At 42.5% G+C, this 24,223-nt stretch overlaps 1 protein-coding gene across 10 annotated transcripts in view; it reads left to right on the top strand.

Annotated features, from left to right (window-relative positions):
- Positions 1-24,223, top strand: part of MYO1D (myosin ID) — a 368,579-nt gene that overhangs the window by 238,114 nt on the left and 106,242 nt on the right. For 7 of the 10 annotated variants that reach the window (XM_021067447.2, XM_084985190.1, XM_084985191.1 and 4 more), the window contains exon 21: positions 13,868-14,022. In XM_021067447.2, coding sequence (XP_020923106.2) covers positions 13,868-14,022 — 155 coding nt within the window. Of the gene's footprint in view, positions 1-13,867; positions 14,023-14,137; positions 15,436-24,223 lie in introns of those variants that run through there. The other 3 variants (XM_021067449.2, XM_084985197.1, XM_084985196.1) reach the window with 2 other exon arrangements.

Genomic DNA, 24,223 nt, shown 5'->3' on the forward strand with positions numbered 1-24,223 from the left:
ATTTAATAGTTTTACCTACATCGATGTCTGTGTGTGATTAGAAGCACTGGGGGAGGTTTTAAAAACTATAGATGCCCAGGCCTGTCCAGGCCCAAATAAATCCAAGTATCCCCAGTGATGCTAACTGGCAGCCAGGGTTGATGGCCGTCAGCCTAAATGAACCAGAGGGGATAAATAGGACCCAAGTGGAGAAATTGTACCACCCCTGAATAGTCAAAATAGATGTGATACAGTCTGGGCACTCAATTGTGCCTGCTCTTTCTAACAGAGGGCCCTCCTAGGCCATTTATCTTGCGTCATGCGCCCTTGTGATGCATCAGAGTATCAGTTCCCCAAGCCCACAACAGTAAATCTGAAGCAGTAATTAAAAGGGAGTCAGACTCTCACAGGCAAGCATATTGATGTCTGCAATGTGTGAAAACCAAGCACACAGAAGGGCTCAGAGGAGATTTAGTTCAGTTCCAGGAGATGCCTTGGTATTAAAAACTTGAAGTGATTTCTCGAGCTGTCTTCTCAGAGCAGTCTTTTTGGAATTACAATTCAGTTTCTCATGAAACTACTGAATACCACGCTGCAAAGCCAGGAACTCAAATGGCCAATAATCTAGGAGACCTCCCTAGGCCTGTCTTGAGATTTTTAGCAAAGAGAAAACAGTTCTCCATTTAGCTGATACCCATGAACGGGTAGGTTCTAATCCCCCTTCTCGTAAGGATTTTGACAAATGTAATCTAAATATGAAAAAGCCGGAGTTCCCTTGCGACCAGCGGGTTAAGGGTCAGACGTTGTCACTGCTGTGGCTCTGTTTATAGTTGTGGCTCGGGTTTGATCCCTGGCTCGGGAACGTCTGTAAGCTGCGAGCGAGGGCCGAAAAACAGACATGAAAAAGCCAAATTTGTGTGCTTTAAATGAGGTACTGGCAACAAAAGGGAAAAATGACTCAAGCATTTACATTTAGAATGGACAAGCAGTGAGGTCTTTCTGTACACAGCACAGGGAACTATAGCCAATCTCTTGGGATAGAACATGATGAGAGATAACATAAGGAGAAGAAAGTGTATATATGTGTGTGTGTGTGTGTGTGTGTGTGTGTGTGTGTGTGTGTGTGAGACTGGATCACTATGCTGTATGTACATTGTAAATCAACTATATGCTAATAAAAAAATTTTAATAATAATAAATTAGTAGAGAAGGCTATGGCAAGCCCAGGTTCCTGTATAACTCTAGAGGAATCTATTTCATTTCATAAAGTACAATGTTCATTTGTGATGAGAGCATTATTATCCAGGTTGTAAATTTTCCTCTTCATGGTGCCCTTAATCCCTGTCAAGATGAGGAATACTTAGAAGAAATTCAAGTTGAAAGTGGAGATGTTGTTTATTCAATGCAGTTAGATGGGCTGGTATTGGAAATTTTTTTTTGAAGAGTTTTGCTGAGTTGCTTTCATCAAGCTGTTAAAATCAAGGGTTGAAAAGCCTTGTTAATCAATAATATAAACTTAGCCCTTTGGCCAGTTGATTACAATTATTCTCATTGACCTGAATAATATTGATCAGTAGTACTAGGCTCATAACTATGTGCTTGTGCCTAAAGTTGATTAAACTGGCTTTAAGACAATTTGTTGTTTATGGCTCATGGCCCATATTTTGTAGAAAAAGGTTTTATTTCACCATTAGAATGTCATGTGCTTTAAACACACTGTCATGATTTTTGGAGTGTGTGGTCCAGGGCTATGGTCATAGGAATGCCATATGCTCTTGAAGATGCATGTGTTTTAAAGCACGTTTACTAATTATGTTCGCCATAACAACTCTGAATCATTAAGAAAGTAAAAATGATTTTATAATGTGTAATGAAGCTGGAAAACATTTCTGAAAAAAAGAGTGTGTTCTTATGTGTTCTTCTAACATGGCGACACTTTTTTAATTGCTGAAAATGATATTTATTGGTAAAGGCATAAACTCTTAGTTATTTTGAACTATGCATCCTTTCCATGATACGTGTACAAAATTAAGATGTTTCTCTTCTGGTCACTATTGCTGTGCAACAATCTACCCCAAACTGAAAACCACCTCCTTTTTATTATGGTCCTGGGTTCTTTAGGTCAGGAATTCAGAAAGGGTTCAGCAGATAGTTTGTCTCTGCTCTATAATATCTGAGGCCTTAGCTGAGAAGACTAGGTTGGGGGTGACGCAAAGCTGGGTGGCCGAATCATTTGAGGGCTCGTTCGCTCAGGTGATTGACACCTACCTGGGCTGGGAGAACTTAAAGACCAGGACAGCTGGCTGGAGATGCTTGGCTTCTTTATAACTTGGTGGCTTCAGGGTAGTCAGACTTCTTACAGGGTGGTTTAGGGCTCAGAGCATGAGCGACCCAGTGAACAAGGCAGAAGCTGCATCCCCTTTTATGACCTAACCTCAGAAGTCACACAGCATCCCTTCTGTTGCATTCTATTGGTTAAAAGCAAGTACTGTGATCCTCTCAAATTCAAGGGGAGGAAACATCTCTTCAAGGGGAGGAGACCTCCCATCTCTCATTTGGGAGGAATGGCAAGGGATTTATGAACAAAGTTTAAATCCTCCACAGTCTGCCCCAGGTCAGAAATTATTTTCATCATTCTGTTATTCAAAATGCACTAACCTCCAAAGTCTTATTGCCGTATGTCATCGGGTTCGGGGTTGTGGTCCAGGATCTCATCGTGTAAGTCAGTCCAGGTGTAGTGCCTCACCTGGTGTTCCTTCACCCTGAAGACCTGTGAAACTCAGTCCTTAAAAGGACCGTTTATCCACTCCACCTACCCAGCGTACAGTGGTGACACAGGGAAGGATACCCGGCCACAGAGTCCTCGTTCCGGAGAGATGGGAAATGGGAGACACATAATAGCCATGGGCCATCTGTGTTTACAACTGAGAAGCCTTCTTAGTCTGCTTACTACCTGCCAGGTTGGGGCTCCAAGAGCACCCCTGCACATTTTGTAGCACCTCTGTCCCTTTCAGTCCAACCTGATACAATTCCCTTGAAATCTTGGTGGATTTACTGTGTATCAGTTTATAATCCCCTAAAACCACGCCCACGGATCTCTGCAAGGTAAACTTGAGCTGCTGTGGGACAAGGCCCCTCAGACTCTTAGGAGCCCCATTGTTTGATAGAGAGCCTGCTCTGAAGATCTTTAGAGGGCCTTTAATCTGGCTGGAAGTTTCTATGAATCACTGCCTTAGCTCTTTCTGAGGTTTTGACAGATCTCACTCTGGATTCGTTCCTTTCTCTATTTTAGAATCATTTGCCATCTGGAGAAGCAGGAAATAAGGAACAGTTTTATTTTCAAACCCAGCAAGTTCAGGCTCCTTTATATTTTCTTTAAATTTTGCATGAAAGCCTAACAGTTCTGTATTAGATCACCTCTCTCCTCGCACGTGTTTTCATAGACAGCAAGACGCAGCCAGATGGTACTTCCGGCCTCCTGTCTAGAAATCCTTCTCTAGGGCATTGAAGTAGCGACAGACACTTTCTCTTCTTGGCCTTCCCATACAACTTCCCATAGTCCAATTTTGTGCCGCGTTGTAACAAGCATCTTCTTACATGGAGCTTGAAATAATATTTTCCTTCAGGCCCTCGTCATCGCCTCCTTAAAGCCCATCGTGATTCCACCAGCAGGCTCCTTCCTTGCAAGGCTCTTCCAGCTGCTACGCAGTGCCAACTGTTTCAGGACTTGTGTGACTGTGGCACCTCACCGCTTCCCAATTTTTATTCCAGTCCACTGCTGTTGGGTACCAAACCACCCCAGACTTAGTGGAGTAAAAAAAACACAAAGCTACCATTGTATTATGCTCATGGATTCCAGGGCGCAGGGATTTAGAAAGGGCACGGTGGGGCCAGTTCACCTTCGCTCCACTATGTCTAGGGCCTTGGACGGAAGACACAGACCCTCAAAACGACAGGGGGTTGAGATCATTGGGCCCTTTATACACTCGCTCATTTGGGGCTGGGACTGGGCGGACTCTGTACCAGGAGCCCTGACGGAAGAATCGACACCTGACCTCCCTGAAAGGCTTGTTCCTCAAAGCAGAGCGACCTCAGGACCGTCAGCCCTCCTACCCCGTCAGGGCACAAGCACTTTGTGGCTTCCAAATGATGACTGTTCGTAGAGAAACTCTTAGTTATCCCAAACCGTGCATCGTTTCCGTGACAAATCTGTACAGTAAGATCTCTGGTTTGTACCCCGTTGGGCCAAGGAGAGAAAGAAAGAGGAGGAAAAAGAGGAAAAGGAAGAGAAGAAGAAAGTCTGAGACAGATGACCAGAGAACAGAGAGACAAAACAAGAAACAAAGTCACCAGGCATCCTACGAAAAGTCAGAGCATCTGTCTTCCAAGTTTCTGAATGGAAAACAGAAGGAACAGAATGTTCTCCATCACTGAGCAGCCGAATCAATTTGTTAATTGAGATCAAAAGAGCATAAATATTATAACTCTGCAGGCAAACCAAAGAACGGGGTCTACTTCTAGTCTCTATGAATAGCAACTCCAAAAGGCCATGTGCGTGTATCAGAATACAAGCTTATACCTGTAGGAAGGAAGTGATCGGTCCAATTTGATGAAAGGCCTTTGCGTGTTCAGCACATCCCTAAGAGGAGGGGAAAGTCCACGTTAATGAGGTCCCTCGGAGGTGTAGACAGAAAGCAATGACCGCAGAAGACAGGGCATCCTCCCAACTCAGCAGGACGTGGGGTAGCGGCTTCCTGGGAGCAAGTCTGGAGCAAGGAGGCCCCAGAGTGAAAACTAGGCGGGAGGCCCTGTAAAAAAGCGTGCGTTCTCCTCCCTGGTCAGACCTTGTTGCTTTGAAGGAGTTGATCCATTCAAAAGAGTAATTCTGTTCAAAATAACAAGTGCTCAAGGCTCGTGGCCTATCACACTATTATATCTTCTGTCATAAGATGTCAGAGCTTTTTCTCCCGATTCTCATATTTCCCAGAAATCTTCAGTTTCTTGAAGTTATTGTTTAAGATTCTAGAATTTACTTTTTGGGGTTGTTTTGTTTTTGTCTTTTTGCCTTTTCTAGGACTGCACCTGCGGCATATGGAGGTTCTCAGGCTAGGGGTCCAATCGGAGCCACAGCAACTCGGGATCCGAGCAGCGTCTGCGACCTACACCACAGCTCACGGCAACGCCAGATCCTTAACCCCCTGAGCAAGGCCAGGGATCGAACCCACAACCTCGTGGTTCCTCGTCAGATTTGTTTCCTCTGTGTCACGAAGGGAACTCCTGTTATTATGTTTTAAATAGTTCCTTTAGGATTACCGTTATAGCATTTGACTGGCTTGTCACCTTCAAAGATGAACTATTTTCTTTGTAAAATTCTCATAATCCTAATGGAACAATTCATGAAAATAGAGAAAAGATAAAGAGAAAATTCAGTACCTCATGAGTTTGTTCTCACTACAGTGAACCCCTGGCTTTCTAGGTCTATGCAATGAGCTAATCTTTTTAGCTCTCAAGAGCTAAATTAGCCAATTTGACTTACAAATATAGAACGAAATCCTAAAAAGAACGTTCAGAGGAAACTCTCTCTGGCATGATGGAAGTGTTCTGTATCTTGATTTGGGTGTCAAAAATCATCCACCTAAAAACTTAAAAGTCTGTGAATCTTGGAGCTCCTGCTGTGGCTCAACAGGATCAGCAACACCTTGGGAGCGCTGGAATGCGGGTTCGATACTGGCCCGGCACAGGAGGTTCAAGATCCAGCATTGCCGAAGCTGCCGCTTAGGTCATGATGGCTGCTTGGACCTGATCCCTGGCGTGGGAACTCCATATGCCGCTGGGTGACCAGAAATGAAAGAAAAAAAAATTTGTGACTTTTATTATACATAAAATTCAATTTTAAAAATCCCACTTGCCTGAGGGGTTAAGATATACGGAAAATTTTGGTGTGAGTAGGGTCATGTGTTTTAATTTCCAGTTCGTTTTCTTCTTACCTCTATTTATAAAAATAGTAAAAGATGATATCTGTCAACCCACTTAGTCTCTGTCATTTAAAAATTGTATTACAAAATGCAGGGAAAATCTCCACGCTCAGTCATGACGCTTGGGTTTCGTCTAGTAATCCTTTTCTACGGAGGAGGAAGTCGGCTCTCTCCTTTTTCCACCGTGCTTTGCTGCCAGAGATGATCGGTGGTTAGAAAAATGTTAAAACTACTATTGTAGTGATGATATAAAAATAAATGCACTTTGAGTAGTACCAGCTTACTCTGAAGAGAAATACTCTGCTATACCGTGGAGCATTGCAAAATAAAAACATTGCAAGTACAAACGTCATACTTGCCTTGAAAAAGTAAAAGCTGTCAAGCAAGGAGATGATTCTCGTGGGACAAGCACGTCGAGAACACGCACACGTGACCTAGTAATAAGCTGAGCGATGTTGACGCAGTTCTCATTCGTGAACCATCCTTCGCCTTGTGGACTCTGCCTCTTGGTCATGGTGTATTATCCTGCTGAATTCCGTTTGTTCATTATTTCAGTGATGTGTATCTGTACCTGTGAGGCTGGTCTCTGGGTGTGTGTGTGAAAGAGAGCTTCATCAGGTTTTGCTACAGGGATTAAATAAAATGAATCAGGCTGGTATCTATCTGTTTCTGTTCAAGAGTGTTCTCCGTAGCACAGGAATTACCTAGACCTTGAAAGTTTACCTATACCTGCAGCTGTGCCCAGTAACATTGAGGAGAGTCTTCTGACCACATAAATGTTTTCTCCCCCTAGTTATGAATTGATTTTGATTATTTCATCTGTCTTTGAGTCAGTTTTCGTAATTCATAGTCTCCTGTGAAAGCATGCATTTCACAAACTGCTTAATCTATCCATACGAAATGACAAATGTTAATTTCTCATAATGTCCTCCTGGATACTAGTCGGGTTTTTAACCACTGAGCCAGGATGGGAATTCCCAATATTTTGCTTCTTTAAATTTGTTATTTAAACACTTTCTATTTTGAATGCTTCTGTGCTATTTCCTTCTTTTTTCTACTTGCTATGTTGTTCAAGTTTTATTCTCTCTTTATGAGTGATTGGAAAGTTATACGTTCTTTTTTTTCTTAAAAATGTTTATTGTAATTGATTTACAATGTTCTGTCAACTTCTGCTGTGCAGCAAAGTGACCCAGTCATACACATACATATTCTTTTTCTCATATTATCTTCTATCATGTTCTATCACAAGTAACTGAATATAGTTCCGTGTGCTATGCAGCAGGACCTCATTGCTTATCCATTCAAAATGTAATCGTTTGCATCTACTAACCCCAAACTCTTTGTCCATCTTACTCCTTCCCCCCGCCCCATGGCAACCACGAGTCTGTTTCTATTCTATCGACAGATTCAACTGTACCATGTTTGAGATTCCACATATAAGTGATATCATATGGTATTTGTCTTTCTCAGAAAGTCATACATTCTTTTTAATTCTAATAATGGCTACTGCTAAATGTTTAAACTGATCTCTTCATCCATACCAAAATAAAATACTCCTCCTATAAATGATGCCAGAATTAATGTTTCCTTCTTTTCCTCTTCCCACACCTTGCTACATTTTCAGACCGAAGAAGCAACTTTTTTAAAAGTACGTAAACCTGAATGTTATTTTCCTGTGTCGGTAACTTACAGTTTGTGCCTAAATACTTGAAATTTTTTTTGCCCTTTATTCTAGAAATTCAGAGCTTTCTCTGGGTTGCATTTCCCTATGATTCTCTGTTAATGAAGTTGGGCTGGTACCCCTGACTCTTTTCTCTCCAGAGACTCAAATCTCTCTGACTTTGCAAATTTTTCTTCAGCTATTCCCTGACTGTTTCTGCAGTGTCTGTTCTTTTACTGACTGCTTCCGTTGTGTTTTTAATTTATCCTGTTTATCTTTCAGAATGATCTCTTTTTCTAATACTGGTCTCCTCTTCCACACTTTACTTCATAAATGAGAATACAAGTTCAAAATTTCCTTTTCTAGTTCTCTCTGCTTTCCTGCCAAGGAGAGCATCTGCTCTGACGCCTCAGGCCAGCCTTCTCCTTTGAAATGTTACCTTTTTACTTGCTTCCTTGCGTTCACCGTCTGATCCTCCGCACGGAAGAGAGTCTGGGAGAGTGGAGATGGATTACCCTCAGAGATGGCCGTGTGCCCTGCTCGAATCTTCAAAATCTTCAAAACCGAAAAGGAAGAAGGTTTAGATTTATCATAGCATCAAGATCTCATGGACTATGAGAAAAAAGAAGGCATCTAGTAGGGGGAAGCTTTGATAAGGAGTTTCACTTTTTTTTAAATATTTTTTATGAAAGTATAGTTGATTGACAGTGTTTCATCAGTTTCTGCTGTATAACAAAGTGACCCAGTCATACATATACACACACACACACACACACACACAAAATCTTCCATCATGTTCTGCCACAAGTGATTAGGAGTTGCACTTTTATTAGAGAACTTATCAAACACTCCATTGCTTTTCCCCACCTTCCATCCTGTCTCCCAGAACAAAACAGGCATCCTGGATGCTGTTCATCCCTGCCTAGGATATGCCGGCAGAGTTACTGCCGTTAGAATTCTCACTTTATTCGGCTTTAATCAAGCTCTCCTGTAAAGTGCTACATAATGTCAATTTTTGCATTTTGCATATAAAATAATCAAATGAGAGTGAAGCATTGTAGCCAGAAAATGTTTTTTAATGAAAACGATTGTTTTAATTTAATCACATAAAAATCATCTCGATGGCATACATCAAAGTGGCAGAGAGATTGGTAGAGTCTCTGACCCAGGGCCTCCGAAAGCCCGTGATCAACACAGGTTTGTGAAATGATTTCCAATTTCTTGAATATTTTCCTTTCTCTCTGTTGAGCACCGACTCTAGCATTCTGTAAAATCAACCTAAGATGGAGTTCCCATTGTGGCTCAGCATGTTAAGAACCGGACATAGTATCCATGAGGATGCAGGTTCAATCCCTGGCCTGACTCAGTGGGTTAAGGACCCAGCATTGCCACAAGTCACTGTGTAGGTCGCAGATGCCACTCAGATCTGATGCAGCTGTGGCGTAGGCCAGCAGCTGCAGCTCCGATTCAACCCCTAGCCCAGGAGCTTCCGTGTGCCGCAGGTGCAGCTGTAAAAAGTGGTTGTTGTTTTTTTTAATATTTTAAAAAACCAACCTAAGACCTCAACTCACCTCCTATGAAAATTTACTTATTTGATAGGTAGGGATACTTGTTTGTGCAGCCTATGTTCATTTGTACATGTCGTTTCTACTGTGGTGGAAAGAACATGGCCCCAGGTCAGTCTGTGGGCCTGACTTCCAGTTTCAGTGTCTGCAAATGTTTAACTTCGATGAGCCTCAGTTTCCGTCTCTGTAAAATCCGGGCACAGGACGAAATGACTTCTCAAGTTTAAGAACTGTGTTCTTCACTTGTCAGATGTTTTCCTCTTCCACTCATCCAGCCGGATTATGAATTCCCCCTAGAATAGGGATTATGCCTCCTGCATCTCGGGTACTGCCATCGCCACCCCCAGCTGCCTGGCACTCTGCCCACAGAGGACATCCTGTCAATGCTGATGGCCAGACCAAATGCCAGCACCTATGGCGGCCAGGAGGTGGCACTTTGGTATTTTCTGCACTAGACGATCAAACCACAGAAAGAAATCACTTGGGCTCGGCTTTATTGACCAAAGTAGATCTAGGGAGCAAAACAACCAAGGAGCTATATATATATTTTTTTTAATTTGTGTTTAATAAATAAACCTGGCTTCTGATGGTGATGATGGTGTACAGGTCTGTGGATCTTGATAGGGTGTGTAGATTTCTATAACAACCTCCACAATGAGGTTGCAGAGTCATTTCATTACCTCCCCAAATCCTTTGTAGTGGACTCCCCCTGGCCCCAAACCCTGACAACTGTGATCTAGAATATCACATAGAAGGAGTCATATAGCGTGTAACCTTTTGAGATTGACTGCTTTCACTCAGCATGATGCCTTTGAAATTAAGCTGTGGCGTTACATGTCAATAGTTTGTAGTATTGGTTCATTCCTTTTCATTGCTGAATAGCATTCCATTGTATGGATGTAGCACCGTTTATCTCTTCACCTATGGATGGATAGTCTGGCTGTTTCCAATGTGAACCACTTATGAATAGAGCTGCTATAAAAATTCATGTATAAGTTTTTGTGTGACCCTAAGTTGTTGGGTTTTGGTTTTTGGTTTTGGGGGGTTTTGTTGCTTTTTAGGGCCACACCCCCAGTATATGGAAGTTCCCAGGCTAGGGGTCGAATCGGAGCTGTAGCTGCCGGCCTACACCACCACCACCACCGCCATAGCCACGCCAGATCTGAGCCACATCTGGACCTACACCACAGCTCATGGCAACACCGGCTCCTTAACCCACTGAGTGAGGCCAGGGATAGAACCTGTGTCCTCGTGGATGCTAGTCAGATTCGTTAACCACGGAGCCACGACAGAACCCCTGAAGCTAAGTTTTTAGTCTTCTAGGATAAATGCCTAGGTGCGAGATTTCTGGGTCATGTGGTAATTCTCTGCTTAACTTTTTGAGTAACTGCCAAATGGTGTTCCCAGTGTACCATTTTGCATTCCCACCACCAACGTGTGAGCGTTCCGGTTGTTCACATCCTCACCTGCATTTGGTATTGTCATTTTTGCCGCTCTTCTTCCTCTTGGTTTTGTTTTTATTTTGGCCATTCTGATAGGTTTGTGGCCATAGGCTGGTTGTAGTTTTAATTCGCATTTCCCTAAAAACTAGCGATGTGGAGCATCTTTGCATGTGCTTAGTTGCCACCCATGGGTCTTCTTTGGTGAAGCGACTTCAAATCTTTTGCCTTTTTTCTTTTTTTCTTCTGGCCAGCACATGCAGCAGCTTGATGTGGGATCTTAGTTCCCAGACTAGGGATCAAACCAAGCACTGAAGGTGCCAGGTCCTGACCACTAGACTACCAGGGAACTCCCTTTTTTACCCATTTTTAAATTGACTTGTTTGCTCTCTTGTTGTGAGTTTGAAGAGTGTGTTATATATTCCGGATACAAGTCTTTCATTCTTTTTTTTTTTTTTTTTTTTTTGGTCTTTTTGCCATTTTTTGGGCCACTCCCTCGGCATATGGAAGTTCTCGGAGCTGTAGCCACCGGCCTACGCCAGAGCCACAGCAGTGTGGGATCGGAGCCTCGTCTGTGACCTACACCACAGCTCACGGCAACGCCAGATCCTTAACCCACTGAGCAAGGCCAGGGATCGAACCCGCAACCTCATGGTTCCCTGTCAGATTCGTTAACCACTGCGCCACGATGGGAACTCCTGGATACAAGTCTTTCATCTGTTAAATCTCTGCAAATATTTTCTCCTAGTCTGGGAGGAGCCTTTTCATTCTATCAATGTCTTTCTTAGAGAAATTTTAAAATTTTACGAATTTCATTTAACAGTTTTTTTCTTTTATGTGTTTTGCTGTTGTTGTCCTTTCTAGGAAATCTTGTGCCCAATCCGAAGTCACAGAGGTTTTTCTCCTATGTTTTCTTCTAAAAGTTCTCTAGTTTTACATTTTACACAGCGCTAGGATCCATTTTTGAATTAATTTTTCATAAGGTGTGAGATTTAGGTCAATGTTTCTATCTCTTGGCCTTGAACGTCCAGGTGTTCTGGGTCATCCAAATGTTCAGATCATCCTTTCTCCATTGAAGTGCCTTTGCAGCTTTGTGAAAAATCCATTGGTCATGTTTATGTGGGACTCTGACTCTCCGTTCGGTTCCCGGTGATCCATTTTTATCCCCTTGACGGTCCTTTTGACAGTTATATTGTCTTGGTTACTGGAGCTTTATAGTAAGTAAGAAATGAGCTCCTTTGAGTCCTCCAATTTTGTTCTTCTTCTTCAAATTGTTTCGGCTATTCTAGCTCCTTTGCCTTTCTGAATACATTTTTTTTTTTTTTTTTTTGTCTTTTTGCCATTTCTTGGGCCGCTCCCATGGCATATGGAGGTTCCCAGGCTAGGGTCTAATCAGAGCTGTAGCCACCGGCCTACGCCAGAGCCGCAGCAACGTGGGATCCGAGCCGAGTCTGCAACCTACACCACAGCTCACGGCAACGCCGGATCGTTAACCCACTGAGCAAGGGCAGGGACCGAACCCGCAACCTCATGGTTCCTAGTCGGATTCGTTAACCACTGCGCCACAACGGGAACTCCTGAATTCATTTTTAGAATCAGCTTGTTGATATCTCCAAAAAATTCTGCTGGGACGACTTTGGTTGGGACTGCATGAAATCTATAGATCACATGGGGAAAATTGGCAATATTCAACCGTAGTGAGTTTTCCAATCCACAAAACACATTGTTTCTCACTCTTTAGATTGTCTTTTATTCCTGTCATTAGCATTTTCGCTTGATTTCTTTCTTCAACATTTCATAGTTTTCAGCGTACAGGTCCTACACACATTTGATTAGATTTGTATCTCAGTCTTTCTGGTTTGGTTTTAGAGTTGTCGTAGATGATTTTGTTTTTAAATGTCGGTTTCCAGGTTTTCATTGCTGGTATTTAGAAATATTTTTGTCTGTTGGACTTGCATGTTGTGACCTTGCCAAACCCGTTTCTTAATTCTGAGAGGTATTTTGTACATTCTTTGGAATTTCCTATATAGATAATCATGTAATCTGAAAATAAAGTCATTTGTTTCTTCCCTTTTAATCTAAATGCCGTTTAAGGTATTTAACCTGCCTACTGCTCTAGCTAGGGCTTCCGGTATGACTTTGCATAGCAGCATAACAGTAGAAATACTTACGTTGCTCCTGATCTTTGGGAAAAATATTCAGTCTTTCACCACTTAGCATGACGTTAGCTGTGGCATTTTTGTAGATGTCACTTACCAGGTTGAATTCTCTCCTAACCCTGGTTTGCTGAGAGAGTTGTGTCATGAGTGGATGTTGAATTTTGTCACATGCTTTCTCTGCATCAATTGATGTGATCATGTGGCTTTCTTTTTAATTCTGTTGCTATGATGGATTAAATTATTTTTTTAATACCAAGCTAGCTATGCATATCTTAGATGAACTCCACTTAGTCAAGATGTATTGTTGCTTTTAGATTTTTTTGGATCCAACTTGCTGATATTTTGTTGGCTGTTCTAATTATTTCCATGTTCATGAAGGATATTAGATGTTAGTCTGTAGTTTTCTTGTACTGCCTTGCCTATTTTTGGCATCAGGACAGTGCTCAGAAAATGAGTTATGAAGTATTCCCTTCTCTTCCATTTTCTAGAAGAGATATGGAGAATTGGTGTTATTTCTTCTTTTAAATATTTGGTAGAATTTACCAGTGCAATGATCTGAACCTGGAGTTTTCTTTTTTGAAAGGTTTTTAACTACAAATTTAATTTCTTTAATAAATATAGCAGTAATCAGATTATCTGTTTCTCATTGGGTGGGTTTTGATAGTTTGTAGGAATTTCAAGGAATTGTGTGGTTTTGTCCAAGTTGTTGAATTTATGCACGTAAAGGTATGAACAGTCCTTTATTGTCCTTTTAATGACTATGTGGTCTGTAGTAATAGCCCCCTTTCCATTCCTGATATGGGTAATTAGGTCTTAACATCTTGCATTCTTTCAGACTAGAGGTTTAGCACTTTCATTTATCTTTTGAAAGAACCAGCTCTTTGTTGTATTAAGTTTACTCTCTTGTTTTTCTCCTTTTAATTTTGTTCATTTTTGTTCTTTATTCTTTCCTTCCATCTGCTGGTGTCATGAAACTTGATAGCAATTAATGTCGTCAGAGTTACTGAATTAAAACCATGACGGGCTATATTTTTAAATTCATTCTTTTGAGAACCATCCTAAGAGTTTTCCACGCTTTGTCTCTTTTCAGTTGACCGGTCTGAGCGTCTCCAATGGAAAGGACCAACTCGTAGTGTTCCATACGAAGGACAACAAAGACCTCATTGTCTGCCTCTTCAGCAAACAGCCAACCCACGAGAGTCGAATTGGAGAACTGGTTGGCGTCCTGGTGAATCATTTCAAGAGGTAAGGTTGGTTTTGTAACTAAGACAAGTTTAAAATATATGAAATCTTTCAGCATAATTCGCACTGAACTTAAATTGTGCCAATTTTAGTGTATTGAGTTATTTTCCTTCTTAAGAACCACTTAAATCATCTGTTTCACAGAAGACAAAATTAGCATCCGGGCTTAGTTTCAAGATTAGGAATGATCCTCTACTTTGCCAGCCTCCAGCTGAACCAACAGAGAGAGATTTCCCTAATGGCGATTTCTTCACCACCAATCCAAATGTAATTAAATCCAAAAGACCGAAAACTCACGTTGCATTCCTATTGTGGTAGCTTCTCACTTACCCCAGATATACTCAGAGTATCTATTAGGAATCTAAACAAAATAGAAGGCAGGTTTAAGGACGTCCGTGAAAGGAACTCTGAAGAGGCAAGAACCTCTGCAAAACATGGAGTCATAATGGAACATGGCATTGTCTAAGAACTTCAGAGTAAACCTATGCAGTTCCTGGGGTGGTTGTGATGTGAGAAATACAAACAGGGAGCGGATGCCGATGGCGGTGAGGACCCTGGAAGGAGAATGTTAAGTAGAGGACTGATTTTGTCTGGTTCTTTACTGGAGTTGTTTTCGAGATGGGGTTGTTCTTCCCAGAGGAGGTCGTGGGATTGTTGGCGTTGGGTGTGTCTGTGCCTTCAGAGTCAGGTGTTCTTCCCGTTGTGGCACACTGGCTCTGCCCACCCACCGCCCTGATGCCAGGAGGAGACCACCCTCCAAACTCAGGGACTGAGAAATGAGCCCAATGGCCAGCTGCTTTTCTTCCTTAAAGACATTCCTACGTTGCCAAGAGTAATCTAGTACTCCTTATTAGTATTTTTTTTCCCCTGTAAATGTAGACATGGCTTTTCTCTAAACAAAGGACTTTTAGAATCTGGTGTCCATACATCCCATTCGTCTGTGCTCATTTTTACGGACCAGTGCATGGAGTAACATGTGAGAAGGGAGCTCCACAGGCCATTTATCTTCCGTATTAAACCTTGTATCCTAGTTCAAAACAGATCTTTAAGTATCTAATATCATTAAATGCTTTTAAATGCTATAAATAAAATGATGTGTAACGGTCATCTGGTGGGGGGAAAAATAAGAATCTAATTAAGGAATTGCCCAAAGGTAATAATAAACATATGGGCCTTTGAAAAATTCCCCCCATCTGCCAAATAATTACAAAGCTCAGAGAAATACTGAAGCGTTTAGAATGGAAGGGAGAGACTTGGAGAAAATATCCCTGCAGTAAAGTCTGTGACTCAAGTAGGCAGGTCGGTTTTCCTCCTGATATGGGTTATAGCAGATTATGGATAATCAGAAGGGTTTTAATGTCTTAACTTTAATTTGCGTGCCTATACTAATCAATACACTTTGCCTGGGAAATTGAAGTGTTTTGTTTTGTTTTCTTTTCTTTTGTTTTTTCCTCATTCCGAGTCCTCATTTAGCAAATTCTAACCGCTGTTAAACGCCGCTGCAAGGGGTGGAAGTACGTGAATTGGTTCTAGAATCCATCAGTTGCCTCCTTTTCCTAGCATATGTGTTCTGAGATATGTTTCTATCTTTAATATATGTAAGAATTTTAAATGTCTTTAAAATTTATAAATGGAAAGAAGGAGAAGGCTGTCAAGATGCTGGGTTTTTCTTTTAACTTTTTTCTTCATGTCCTTATCCTATGTCCCTAATTCTGTGAATTAAGAAGTCAGTGGAATTTCCATTGCAGTGCAGCAGAATCAAATCCAATTAGTATCTGTGAGAATGCAGTTTTGATCCCTGGCCTTGATCAGTAGGGTCAGGTGTCCGGCATTGCTGTGAGCTGTGGTGTAGTTCACAGATAAGACTTGGATCTTTTGTTGCTGTGGCTGGGGTGTAGGCTGGCAGCTGTAGCTCTGATTCAACCCCTAGCCTGGGAACTTCTATATGCCACGGTTGTGGCCCTAAAAAGCAAACATAAATAAATAAATAAATATATTAAAAAATAAAAAAAAAGAAGTCAGGTACAAATAAGAGGGGAAAACCCCTCCCATCTGCCTCAGAAAATTCAGACTTGAAATTTTTTTAATGGTTTTTATTTTTTCCATTATACTTCGTTTACAGTTTTCTGTCAATTTTCTACTGTACAGCAAAGTGACCCAGTCACACATACATATATATATATATATATTCTTAGCCACATATATATATATATGTGCATGCTTTTTCTCACATTATCCTCCATCATGTTCTATCACAAGTGACTAGATATAGTTCCCAGTCCATCCCACTCCCTCCCTGTCCCCCTTGGCAACCACAAGTCTGTTCTCCAAGTCCATGTGTTTCTTTTCTGTGGAAAGGTTCATTTGTGCCATGTATTAGATTCCAGATATAAGTGATATCATATGGTATTTGTCTTTCTCTTTCTGACTTACTTAACTTAGTATAAGAGTCTCTAGTTCCATCCATGTTGCTACAAATGGCATGATTTTGTTCTTTTTTATGGCTGAGTAGCATTCCACTGTGTAGTTATACTACATCTTCTTAATCTATTCATCTGTCGATGGACACTTAGGTTGTTTCCATGTCTTGGCTGTTGTGAATAGTGCTGCAGTGAACATACAGGTGCATGTGTCTTTTTCAAGGAAAGGTTTGCCCAGGCTTGGAATTTTGATGGCTGTAGTCAAACTTGCCATTGACTTCTTGAGAGAAGGTTAATTTGATTTTTTTTCCCTAGGTATTTTCTTTTATTGTCAAGTATCATATCATTGGTGTGACTTTGAAAATCCTATTGCATTTTACTAGCATAATGATGTGGCAATAATCTTTTTTGTCCCTAGGTTATTTTGCAAATCCAAAGGTGATAGGGATTTCGCTGCAGACTAATTCTTTATCTTTCATGGTTTCCTCAATGCATACTCTGAGAAGTTCTCTAGTTAGAAATTAGGAGGAAAGGGCTCAAAATACCGAAAAATACCTTTGATAGACTGAATCTGAACAGGAGTCATTGTCTTTAAAGATTATCAAGAGAAAGGATTAGGGCTTAAAGTCTATGAACAAAATTCAGCCAATTTTCAGAGAAAAGTGGTGGGAGTAAATACTTTGCGGGGGTGGGGGGGGGAGTATCTCTTGGAGTTCCCATCCTGGCTCAGTGGTTAACGAACCCAACTAGTATCCATGAGGAAGCAGGTTCGATCCCTTGCCTTGCTCAGTGGGATAAGGATCCAGCATTGCCATAAGCTGTGGTGTAGGTCACAGACATGGCTTGGATCCCGTGTTGCTGTGTTGTGGTGAAGGCCATCAGCTACAGCTCTGATTTGACTCCTAGCCTGGGAACTTCCATATGTCACAGGTGCAGCCCTAAAAACACAAATAAACAAACCAAAAAAGCCAATGCTAGAGTATCTCACTTAATTAGGCCAGAACACTACACCCAAAACAAAGAAGGATAGCACAAGAAAATTACAGCCCAGTCCCGCTTTAGTGCAAATAGTTCTTTTTTTTAAAAAAAGATAAATAAAAAGGGAATGTATTATGTCACAGAATTGGAAGTCTAGTTAACATACAGTCAGTGGTGTAGTGAGTTCTCACGGACCCTTGGTCCTTCCACCTCCTGCTTTTATTTACTTATTACATATATGTTTCAAGTAATGTTGATTTACAGTGTTGCATCAATTTCTGCTGTACAGCATAGTGACCCAGTCATCCATATATAGATAGAGATTCTTTTTCTCATACTCTCTTCCAGCATGTTCTATCCCAAGAGACTGGATGGAGCTCCCTGTGCTCTAGTAGGACCTCATTCCTTATCCCTGTAAATGTAATAGTTTACATCTACTAACCTCAGGTCCCAGTCCATCCCACTCCCTCCCCCGAGAGAGTTCTTTTCAATCATAAGTAAAATGCTCCAAAATTGGATTCGAGAATGTTTTTGAAAAATACTGCGTCATGAAGTTCTGGCTGTGGCTCCGTGGTCAACAAACCTGACTGGTATCCATGAGGACTCAGGTTCAATCCCTGACCTCCTTCATTGGGTTAAGGTTCTGGCATTGCTGTGAGCTGTGGTGTAGGTCGCAGATGTAGCTCGGATCCTGAGTTGCTGTGGCTGCGGTGTGGGCCGGCAGCTGCAGCTCCAATTCAACCCCTAGCCTGAGAACCTCCATACGCTGCAGGTGCGGCCCTAAAAAACAAAACAAAACAAAACAAAAAAAAAAAAAAAAAAAAAAAAACCGAAAAAGAATAATGCATCATGACCCATGAGGCTGTGCCCTAAAAAAACAAGGATGGTTATCCATTAGAAAGGTCTATCTGGGGGAGTTCCTGTTGTGGCGCAGTGGTTAACGAATCCGACTGGGAACCATGAGGTTGCGGGTTCGGTCCCTGCCCTTGCTCAGTGGGTTAACGATCTGGCGTTGCCGTGAGCTGTGGTGTAGGTTGCAGACGCGGCTCGGATCCTGCGTTGCTGTGGCTCTGGCGTAGGCCGGTGGCTACAGCTCCGATTCGACCCCTAGCCTGGGAACCTCCATATGCCGCGGGATCGGCCCAAGAAATAGCAACAACAACAACAACAACAACAACAAAAAAAAAAAAGACAAAAGAAAAAAAAAAAAAAAAAAAGAAAGGTCTATCTGTTCACATAATAGTTTGTAATAGAAGCCAAAAGTACCCTTTGATACAATTGAATATTCACTATTCCTAAGAAATAAGCATACAAACAAAATGCACAGATCTTTAGTAAAATAGGAATGGGAACAGATAAGAAGCAAACCAGTAGCTGCCACCCGTAGTCATTTGAGCAGAAATGCTCACAGGGTTAGCACCCAGAGCACCTGTGGCCTAAGGAGACTTCTAAGTCATGGAGGATGAAGAGAAAGGACATAGTCAGCCCGGGAAGAAGTGGCTGCAGGCAGAGGATGCTGCAGTTTGGAGAGAGAATGACTGTGAGGTCAATAGCCTGAGTGGAAACCACAGGACAGCCCTATCATGGTAACCTCACCTCTTCAAGGGCTGCCCTGCAGCAAATAGCTGCCCCCCTCAAAGCAAATAATAAACCACAAAGAAAACAGCAAGCGAACTAAGCACAGCCAATGTGAAAATAAGGAAAGGCAAATGAAAAAGAAAAAGAGGAGAATAAACTTTACAATGAAAAAAAAAAAGGACAGGGACTCGCCTTACCCTTCTGCCTGAAGCAAGAACAACAACACAAGGGTAGAACCCGAAAGACAACCTTTTGCAAGACTCTGGACATCAGGCAGTGAAGGGCAGGGCTCCCTGAGAAGTGAAAGGCAAGCAGGGTGCACCCTGTCTTTGGAGACCTTCAGGCCATGGTGCACCCAGGGGACACCCAGGAGAAGCCCAGGAAGCCCCTGAGTTCAGGAAGGAGGTGATGGTGACAAGAGTTGGGGGAGACCAAGGCAGCCAACGTTGGCAGGACAAAGTACCAGGGAAGAGAGAGGTGCACAGAAAAAGAAACCTAGAGATCTCTGTAGGCTCCCTCTCAAGTCCTGCCTAATAAATCTTAAAAGCAAGTCCCAAAAGGATGAAACTGCTACCAAGTAATTTAACTGTGTCCTAGACCAGAGCTCATGACTGCGTGTACAAAAATATCCACCCCCAACAAGACAAAAGCCTGACGTCCAATCAAAGATTACCAGGCATGCAGACAGGCAGGAAAATACAGTCCAGTTTGAGGGAGAAAACCATCATCCAACTGGAACCAACCCAGAACTGACCAAGGAGTTAGAATTAGCAGACACAAATATGAAAACAGTTATTGCAACTAAATTTCAGGTGCTCAAAAGTTAACGTGTAAAAAATTTTAAAAAAAATTTTTTAGATGAAAAATGCACTGATGTTTGAAATATTTCCTAGTTTAAAAAAAAAAGTAAAGCTTTCTCCTCTACATAATGAATTTCTCATGATCCTCTTCTGTCATGAGCTGAAGCCAGCCCTTTCCTGGCTGCTCCATCCATACTAAACTGAAACCAAATCACTGAAGGCAACTAAGTATAAATTAGCCTTTCTCTCACCTCCTTCAGTCTTTACTTAACCTGGACCCATTATTTCTGCCTCTGTAGGAACTCACCCACACATTTCACATTTTCTAAAACATTTGAACACAGCCTTTAATGAAGTATATTCCAAGGAGTGACATTTACAATATGCAACAGCCAGCATGGCTCGAGCACAGACCATTCAGAGCAGACACCCTCCAGGAACACCTGACCCAGCAGGTCCTGGCTGCATTCACACCAAAGAAGCAAGGGAGGGAAGTCAAAGATGTTTGGGATTTGCTGATGAAGTTAAACAGGTTTCTTTACTGCAGTATGTCTCGGAGCTTTTCATGTATTTTGTTCATTGGCGGGGGGCCACACTCGCAGCGTATGGAAGTACCTGGGCCATCGATCGAATCCAAACCACAGCTGGAACCTGTGCCACACCTCTGCCATGACCCACGCCACTGCAGTCAGATTCTTAACCCACTGCACCCACAGTGGGAACTCCTGTTTTGTTCATTTTAAATACATGTTAAATTTAAAAATTGCAAGGGTAGAGTTCCCGTTGTGGCTCAGCACGTTAAGAACCCAACATGGTCTCTGAGGATGCAGGTTCAGCTCAGTGGGTTAAGGATCCAGCATTTCCACTAGCTATAGTGGAGGTCACAGATGCAGCTTGGATCTGGTGGTGGTGTGTCTGCGGTGTAGGCCAGCAGCTGCAGCTCCACTTTGACCCTGGAAACTTCCATATGCTCCAGGTGAGGCCATAAAAAAAAATTGTAAGGGTGTGTGGGGGTGGGTGTGTGTGTGTGTGATACACACACATGCACAATTAGGTATATTATAGATTATATCCAGGAAATGGGTACCGATGTTTGTCTCTGGAGAGGGGAGATGGGAGTTTGCTCTGGAAGAAAGAGGTATGGGAGGGAGATTTGTTTATTTTTCACTGCAAACCTTTTGTAACAAATACAAGTATTAGCTGAATTTTTTTTAAAAAAATAATAAGCAGGGAGTTCCTGTTGTGGCTCAGCAGTAACAAACCCATTATCCATGAGGATGCAGATTTGATCCCTGGCCTCGCTTAGTGGGTTAAAGATCCGTTGTTGCCATGAGCTGTGGTGTTGGTTGCAGACGCATCTCGGATCCGGCATCGCTGTGGCTGTGGTGTAGGCTGGCAGCTGTCGCTCCAATTCGACCCCTAGCTTGGGAACCTCCATATGCTGCACATGCGGCCCTGAAAAAAAAAAAAAAAAAAAAAAAAAGTAAATAATAAGCAAGTAGCAACTAGTTTTCAGGTAGACAATTGATGGCTCAAAATTCCTGGTTAGTTTCCTTTCCTGTTTAGGAAAGAATGAAAGAGCTTTCTAAGCGAATGGTTTATTTATCTCAGGGTGTTGAAGACGTTGAAATGAACCCGAATAAAACCTCTCGGAATACAGCTGTCCTGTAGGGTCCTGTGTAGGTCACCTGAGGCGAACGGGAGGTTTCCTTGTGCTGCTTGTGCCGGTGGCTTCCCGGGCCAGTTTGCTTTGCAGAGGTTGTGAACGTGGCAGACTTGACTTTGGGTTTGGATCTCTTGCTCAGCAGTGACTACCTGCTGGTAGTGAGCTTTTCTGCCCACTGGTAAACAGATGGCCACCTGTCGGCTGCCCCAACCACGGAGTCACCAGCAACGCTGCGATATTAAGTTTTTTCAAAGCATGGACCCGCCCTAAGCAGCTGTCCAGACATTTGCCTGTCTGGATGCTGGAAACCTCAGCACAACCCCAGTCTTAGGCACAGCAAAGTCTCGTTTTTCCTGTTCTATTTCAATGGATGAAAGCCAGCCGTCAGGGCCATCTGCTTCTTGTTTTTCATAAGCCGTATCTTTAATATCTGCTTGATTAAAGGAGCACCGCTACTGAACTTCACGGAGCCCTCGACCTGCTTCTCTCTTGTCGTTGGCTTATGTTCTTTTTAACTCTCACGAAAGCCCTGGCTAGAATCAGACTGATAAGCAGGCCTTTGGCTGTGGCCACAGGGGCCAGGGGAGATGAGGCCCCCTGATCGGGGGGTGGGGGGTGAAGGTGGAGGAGCGAGGCCGCCTTGCAAAGGCCCCTGCACCCAGTCCTCCCCATCACTGGCGCCTTCCTGCTCCTCCCTCATCTCCCGTTCCTCGGCCCCTGAACTGGGATTCCTGCTCTCTGGCTCTCCGTCCGTATTCCCAGACGGCTTTCCCTGACTGCCTGGCTCCTAGTCATAGTAATTTCTATTCCAACTGAAAATATCTAAGTCAAAGGTATTTGAATGTCAGGAAACTGGGAGTATATTTACGTGTGTGGGTATTTTGTTTCTTATAAAATAGTTCCTTAAAAATGTTTTTAAATAAAAATATATATGTAGTTTGGGGTTTGTAGATGCAAACTGTTGCATTTGGAGGGGATGAGCAATGAGATCGTGCTGTACAGCACAGGGAACTCTATCTAGTCACTTGTGATGGAACATGATGGAAGATAATGTGAGAAAAAGTATATATAATACACACACACACACACACACACACATGTGCGACTGGGTCACTTTGCTGTACAACAGAAATTGACACAACATTGTAAATCAACTATAATAAAATTAAATACACACACACACACACACACACACACACACACACACACACACACATAAAATAAAGACAGTTGAAAATAGTGTGGATAGACCAGGGACTTTGCGATGCTCAAGTCCCAGTGTCACAGCTCTGTATCTGCAGTTCCATATCCACAGATTCAACCAACCAAGGGTTGTGTGGTACTGTGGTATTTACTGGGGGAAAAAAATTCATGTATAAGTGGACCCACGTCGTTCAAACCTCTGTTGTTCAAGGATCAACTGCCTAGAAGATGGGCTAATTAAATTATGATCCATCCCCTTAACAGAGTAGTTGGGCCATTTTGAATGATACTTATTGAGGCCCTCTGACTCATGGTGGCAGAAAAGCAAGTGAGCACAATTCATTCTCCTCTGTTTTCCAAGAGAGATGCGTGAAAACATAGAAAGAGAGGCCAACTTTCCTTAGTACTGGAAGTTAGAAAGGTTGCACAGCAGAGACCCACTGAGAGCGACAGCCTTCACCCCTCCTCACTCCTCACCTCAGGCCTGCCCCCACCGTCCTCCAGAGAACAGCAGCTCACCCTCCCCAGGGGTCCCTGACTCCTGCCCTGCTTGGTTTTCCCCATGGCTTTCATCTCCATCTGACATCGTTATCTTTAGCTGTTTATTTATTGTATATTTTCCAACTAGAATATAAGTCCCATGTAAGCAGGGAGTTTGTTTCTCATTCACAGTGGTTTCCCTAGTGTTCAGAATATCCCTAGCACTTAGGAGACTCCCAGCAGTCTTGTTGAAAACAATTGTTGAAAGCAGAGTCTGGTGGGCGGGGGCCTCTGGTGCCGTAGGATACTTCTAGCCCTTCCCCACTGATGTGTGTGCCTTGCCCACCAAAGCACAGTAACTTAGACCTCCTCCTGTATGAAGAGAACGAGGAGCTCTTTTACAGCTTCCTTGCCTGGATGAATACCTCTCATCTCGTTGCAATTGCCAGATTATAGCTCTGAGCAATGTAATACATCTGCAGACAGACGTGAATAGGAATTTCAGGATATTCAGTCAGCAACTAAAAGGGCTACAGGCTGGAAGAGCCAGTGATATCTTGTATGCTGGGGGTTGCAGCTTTCCATTTACTTTTTTTTTTTTTTTAACAACTTAAGAACTAGAAATAATTTCAAACTCTCCTAGTCAGTAGGCTGACAAGGAAGCAAGATGCAGGGATTCCTGCTCAGATCAGCAGCTTCATAATAAGTAAAAGATTTCAAAACCACATCTAGAGGCTATGTCCATAAGTCAGCTCCCCAACTTAAAAGCTGAGAAGCGGATTCTAACTACAAACAGGTGGACTGTAGGAAGGACCCCAGAAGAATCCATATGCTCCTTTTATGCAAGAACACCAGAACTGTCTCCTTAGTCATGAGCCCTCTAAAGAAAGCCAGTAGCAGTGAGAAAGATGCAGATGACAGCCTTAAAAGAAAAAGAAAAGCATATTTCAGAAAAGGATTAAAATAGAAATTTCACATTATAGAAACTAGCTGTATTCTGAATAAGATTTGTGAAAGCATGGATTCCACATGAACAGACCAAAGATGATATAACAGATTGAGATGAAGAGGGGCCTGGC

The sequence above is a fragment of the Sus scrofa genome, chromosome 12 (genome assembly GCF_054392235.1).
Source record: "Sus scrofa isolate SSC_HxYL_T2T_F1_AM1 chromosome 12, Sscrofa_HxYL_maternal_Yorkshire_Landrace_v2.0, whole genome shotgun sequence".
Taxonomy (NCBI): Eukaryota; Metazoa; Chordata; class Mammalia; order Artiodactyla; family Suidae; genus Sus; species Sus scrofa.